This window comes from Staurois parvus, unplaced genomic scaffold (assembly GCF_062004578.1).
Source record: "Staurois parvus isolate SC_StPar_1 unplaced genomic scaffold, SC_StPar_1.0 ptg000720l, whole genome shotgun sequence".
Taxonomy (NCBI): domain Eukaryota; kingdom Metazoa; phylum Chordata; class Amphibia; order Anura; family Ranidae; genus Staurois; species Staurois parvus.
In genome coordinates, this window is record NW_028318516.1 from 1,466,843 (window position 1) to 1,473,152 (window position 6,310).

Here is a 6,310-nt window from a genome sequence, read left to right on the forward strand (position 1 = left end):
ATATTGTTGGTTTATTGGACTTTTGTTCTTCTATGTCTGATGTACTCATACCTGCAGGAGTATGATCTCAGGGATTAGTATGACACCGTGCCTGAAGAAAGAATCTAACTATCTAAAGAAAATGTGTTGGACAAACGTGATGATCATTCATCCGCCATGACAAATTCTGTCCGTACTTTAACACAGTGATTTCTTATGATCATCAGCTCCATCTAGTGACCAAAATGGGGGATTTTTCCTGAAATGAACTCAGAGTAAAAATAAAACAATACTACATTCTGGCCACTAGATGGAATAAATCAGTGTATGAAATTATTATTATACAGGATTTATGGCGCCAACAGTCTGCTCAGCGCTGTACAATATAACGGGAGACAATACAGCAACAATACAGATCAATACAAGAGGAATAGGAGGGCCTGATCCTGGGAGCTTACAATCTAAAAGATAAAATACATCCAATATTCATCACAGCTGGGCGAATGCCAGTCACATCTGTTCAATTAAATATTTTTTAAAAATAGACTGCAAAATCTCCCACCACAAAATATACTCAGCCAATGACAGGTCAGGACTCCATTTTTATTCTTCTTCTGCCATCAATGGCCAACCCGGTCCCACACTTCATCCATGTCTTTGGGGACATCTGATCTCCTTATCAACTGTTTCTTCCATGATGAAGATCAGCCATGGAGTATATCTGAGGTGTATATCAGGGTGTGCTTCTTCCCCACATGCGAGCTGGGATGTCCAGCAACATTCATCTAGAAGACATTTCCCGCACTCAAGGCACTAATACACCTCCAGGGTTGTGTGAGACCCCTGATGTACAGGAAGACAGGACTTCAGTGAGGAACATTTCCCTCACTCATGTCTGGAACGTGGCTTCTTCCCCGTGTGAGATCTCTGATGTCCAGAAAGATAGGAATTCTGTGAAAAACATTTCCCGCACTCAGGACAGGAATACGGTTTCTCCCCTGTGTGCAATTTCCGATGTTTGTAAAGATCAGACTTCTGTAAAAAACTTTTCCCGCACTCAGGGCAGGAATATGGCTTTTCCCCTGTGTGAGACCTCTGATGTCTGTAAAGTTTGGACTTGTCTGAAAAACATTTCCCACACTCAGGACAGGAATACGGCTTCTCTCCCGAGTGAGATCTCTGATGTGTGTCAAGATGGGACTTAAATGAAAAACATTTCCCACACTCAGAACAGGAAAGTGGCTTCTCCCCTTTGTGAGATCTCTGATGTGTGTAAAAATCTGAAGTGTCTAAAAAACATTTCTTGCACTTAGGACAGGAATACGGCTTCTCAACCGTGTGATATCTCTGATGTCTGTTCAGACTGGACTTCCATGAAAAACATTTCCCGCACTCAGGACAGGAATATGGCTTTTCTCCTGTGTGAGATCTCTGATGTTTGTGATAAAAGGACTTGTCTGAAAAACATTTCCCGCACTCGGGACAGGAGTATGGTTTTTCCCCCTTGTGAATCCTTTCATGTGTGACAAGATCTGATTTTACTACAAAACATTTCCCGCACACAGAACAGGAATACGGCTTCTCCCCCTTGTGAAACCTCTGATGTCTGTAAAGTTGGAACTTCCTTAAAAAACATTTCCCACAGTCAGGACAGGAGTGCGGTTTTTCCCCCGTGTGACGCCTTTGATGGGTGACAACATCTGATTTTAGTACAAAACATTTCCCACACTCAGAACAGGAATATGGCTTCTCACCTGTGTGAAACCTCTGATGTCTGTAAAGTTGGGACTTCCTTAAAAAACATTTCCCGCACTCAGGACAGGAATACGGCTTCTCACCTGTGTGAGATCTTATATGGACATTAAGACCATAGTTAGAACGGAAACCTTTCCCACACTCAGTACAGGAGAAGCTATTCCCTGTTGGAAGGCCGGCCCGGTCCCGCATAGTCTGAGGTTCCTCAGGATACGAGGAATCCGATGGTCCATCTACACTGGGTGGGGCCGGATGGACATTGGAGGGAGGCGGGTTTTCTCCTAGAATATACTGTATGATGTCCTCATCTTCTACTTTCCAGTCTGGAGACAAAGTGAGACAATCCTCGGAGGTTTTCCTCATCTCCCGGCCATGGACTAAAATACAAAGACAAAGAGGATTACTAGACAGAAGCTGATTGGTTTCCCCAAACAGGACTCCGCCCACATCAGGCAGCTTGGTCTAGATGGGTGACTTCCATCACGACTTTGTACACGACTTCCCAGAAACATGATGCTACTTCAAAGCAAACATCGACGGGGATTATAAAGTCCCAAACACATTCCATTCACACCCGAGCATAGCCGAAATGTAAGTTCCCACTGTGACAGACCCAACCGGGACATGGGCTTTTGGAGGGGACTACAGGCTAGCCTCTTGCCTACTGACCATGGCCCTGGTGTCTGAGGGGGCTTTATTCTTTGGTGTGTGCCTGGGGGACCTTTGGAGTAGCTTACTTGGGACTCAAGTCCATATCTCCCCAAAACACACAGACTCTGAGAACTGGAGGACCAACATACAGATTTGGGGTCCCTGTCCCCAAACTAGCATTGACTGTTTTCAATCCCCCTCCTTCCTAGACTCAGAGACTCCAAGAAGATGTTGATATTGTGGTGGTTTATGTAAGGATATATATTATTTATAAAGGGCGTGTCCCTTTCCCTTAGATGAAATATTACAGTGCCTCCAGCCGTTAAAATACGGCAAATATTTAGTAAACCAATAATTTGGACACCTTGATAATTTGATCACCACTTATTATTATACCTTGAATTCTTTTAGCCAATATGATTTCGTACCATACACACAAAATTTGCCTTATAATAGATAAATATAAAAATTTATTTATGTACAAAAATTATATATATATTAACACAAAACACCGAAGACTGGTGATAAATGAATATTGGTACACACAATCAAAAATATATCCTACCAATGTAAGACACAATAATAAGGTCTCTAACTAATTTCATCAATCACAAACTTTAAATGATATGATATTTATTAAATTTATTAATAATTAATAATTTTGAATATCTCAAAGGTTATATTCTTACACGCCGTGGCCATAGGCTTGCAAGAAGTAAGCCCTTGATATGTGATACTCTGGTTATTAATATTCAATAAATTATGAAATATGGAAAAATTTATAATATGGCAATCAACAATTTTTTTTAACAGTAACACAGTATCTGACTACATATATCTAACTATCCAATATTGTTGTAATACACTACGGTAATTTTTATGATTCTACACAACAGAGGAAATAATTAATACAAATCAAATAAACATCTCACCACACCCGGACGTCAGACTAGGCAACTCTCCCGTGGATTTAGCTGGCAGTGGAACGCCTTTAGACTGATATATAGGCAAGTGATAGATTCAATAGGGGAGAATGTAGGAAGTTATAAGTTTAGAGGTTTAAAGTTTAGGAAGTTTGAAAAGATGGAAGAGTAGTTATTCAGCAGAGATCTTCTTCAGATGTCAGGTCTTTCCATGAGGTCTTTATGAGGGTTCTTTTTTTCATGAGGTTTTTCTCTGTTACAGCACATGGGCTTTTTATATCCACTAGTCCATTGTTCTAAGATACCTTCCCACCAGGCTTCCTGATTGGCTAGTTGAGAAATGTGTGTACATAAGCTATTTCTCACCTGCCCGCCAGGTGGCGGTCATGTATCACAGAACAATGTGAGTATTTGATATGACTCATATCTTGGGTGGAATCTTCAGGTAATTTCAGGAATAAAATATACAGCACTTTCCAGATATAGCAGTGATCATACCTATGATATTCTAAATAGGGACCATGGAATATAGGTGTATATTCGGTTATTCCTCCTTGAAGTATCATCCTGTTTGTTTCCTGATAATACATGTAACTAATGCTAGTTTATAATACATCTTACTTCCCATCATCTTAATACTCAAGTTAGTGATATATAGTTCCCATTGCTGAGTATTTAGTGGTGTTTAAAGTCTATGACATCTTATTTATAATCTGTTTTTGTAGTACATTTTTGTAATGATATACAGTGAACTTTTAAACTTAAATGTCCTGAATTTCACCCCTTGGTTTCAGCATCAACATTTCCTCTGTGTAGGGAAAAAAAATCTCTGTTTGCCTAGCCCTTGTATTGGACTCATGGTAAACAATTGTTAATGCTTTCACCCTTGGTGAACAATAGTAGATAGTAATAGTTTCAGAGGTTTGTTGGTTCATCACACTCTACAGGTTTTGGTTAAGCTTTCAAACAGTTGAGTTCCCGTCTCATTATTGTTGAAATGTTTACAAGTCAGAGTCCTATGTGTTTGACTTTCTGTAGATGCATTCTTCTCACTTCCATATACAAATAGTCCTTGTTGACAGTTTAAACAATCCCATTGTCTTGGAAAAGTCTTAATTCCCTGTTCTCTTCAGTTCTTTAACTAGAATTCTTGAAGGTTTAACCAAGACAAAATTAACTCTTAACATCCGGTTCTGCTGAGCTGTTTGCTATAGAACATTATGTCTTGATAAAAGTCATATTTTTGACATGATTCCAAAAGCCCACAACAAAATCCCCCTTTGTTTTTGGGGTACAGGCACGTGTATAGGGGTGTCTGTATCGAAAAACATGAGTGAGGCTTTTGGCTAGGGTGATTGTTCGTCTTCTCCGGTGAAGGGAATGAAATAATAAAAAAAAAATTTCCGATAATAAAATGGCAGCGGTCATGCTGGTTGTTCCTCAACTTGACTCGGCGTCTTTAGATGGACACTTCCGATGACGATCCTGGTCTTGTGATGAGGCCGGCCTGGCCTGACACATCCACCTTGGGGTCCATGGGTCCTCCGCACGACAGGTCTCTTAGACGGTCTCCTAGGCGGGTCTTTTCCTCTGGACTGGCCCTTGGTGGCCTGGGACATCAGGTTATCGTCTCCGGATCGATCTCTGGCATCTGGTCTTTCCCACAGGACATTATAGCTTCCTTCTAGGGTCCGGTCATTGACACCTCCGATCGCCGGTCTGGTCATAGTCTGGGCCTTCCTTTCTAAATTATTAAAATGAACAGTTTAAGTATGGGATATACATAAAATTATGTTACTGGATCCTGTAAGGCAAAATATGAATTATATGTTCAAAGGAAATTTAATAATGATCTCAATATCTCCAGATAGGAATTGGTGGGTTCAGTCTTCCAACAACTGCAATTGAGACTTCGGATGGCAAGCACGTAATTGATTGATGTGCACCCATCTATCACTGATTTCACCATACCGGGTAACCTGCAATTTATATGCGACCGGAGAGATTTTATCAATGATAGAGAACGGACCTTTCCAAGATGGAAGGAATTTCCGTTCCTTGATCTGGTCTCTTGCAAAGTTGTATAGATAGACCTTGTCACCAATCTCATATTCCTTCTTGGAGGTTTTGAGATCATAGTATGTCTTAGCACTAGTTGCAGCTCTTTCCAAATTTCGCTGGGCAAAGGCAAAAGCATATTGCAGATGTTTACGTAAATCCTCTATGTACTGGTGTGTGGTGGTAACATTGATCAGATTTTGATCTGTAGTGCGATACAATAAGTGCTGGGGCAGTACCATCCGTCTACCTGTCATCAGTTCAAAAGATGACATTTTTGTAACTGTATTCGGAGTAGCCCTCAACGCCATCAGGACCAGCGGGAGTTTGACATCCCAATCTTTACCTGTTTCCTTAACAAATTTCTTAAGGACATTAACGATGGTCTGATTGTATCGTTCTACACCACCACTAGAGGCTGGCCGATAGGCGATATGCAATTTCCTTTTAACCCCCAAAATTTTCCACAATTTGGCCATCACTTCGCTAGTGAAGTGCGATCCTCTATCAGACTCTATCCTCTGAGGTAAACCAAAACGAGAAAATACATGATTTATTAGCAATGCAGCACATGTCTCGGAGCTATTATTTGGTGCTGGTATACATTCGACATACTTGGTGAATAAACATGTAACTGTTAACATATACCGATTTCCTCGTGAAGATTTTGTTACTGGCCCAATAAAATCCATCTGAAGGTCTGACCAAGGCATACATATCCCCCTCTTCTGGAGAGGTGCTCTGTGAGTTGGCTTGGTAGGTTGAAATTGGGGACATATTAGGCAACCTTGGCAGTACTCCTTCACATCACGTAACATATGAGGCCAGTAGGCATAATCCCGCAGGATCTCATACGTGATCTTCTCTCCACGATGACCGGAAGTGGGAGCATCATGGGCATGCTGTAGCATCAAACCTCTAAATTTAAGTGGGACGACCCATTG

The 6,310-nt window shown here is 41.0% G+C and overlaps 1 protein-coding gene across 1 annotated transcript; it reads right to left on the reverse strand.

Annotated features, from left to right (window-relative positions):
• Positions 1-864: 864 nt before the first annotated feature.
• LOC149445479 (uncharacterized) lies at positions 865-2,042 on the reverse strand. Its single transcript, XM_089653777.1, has 3 exons — positions 2,027-2,042; positions 1,344-1,898; positions 865-1,259 (listed from the first exon to the last, which is right to left on the reverse strand). Exons 1-3 carry the CDS (start codon positions 2,040-2,042, stop codon positions 865-867), a joined length of 966 nt encoding a protein of 321 aa, XP_089509903.1.
• Between the last annotated feature and the right edge of the window lie 4,268 nt (positions 2,043-6,310).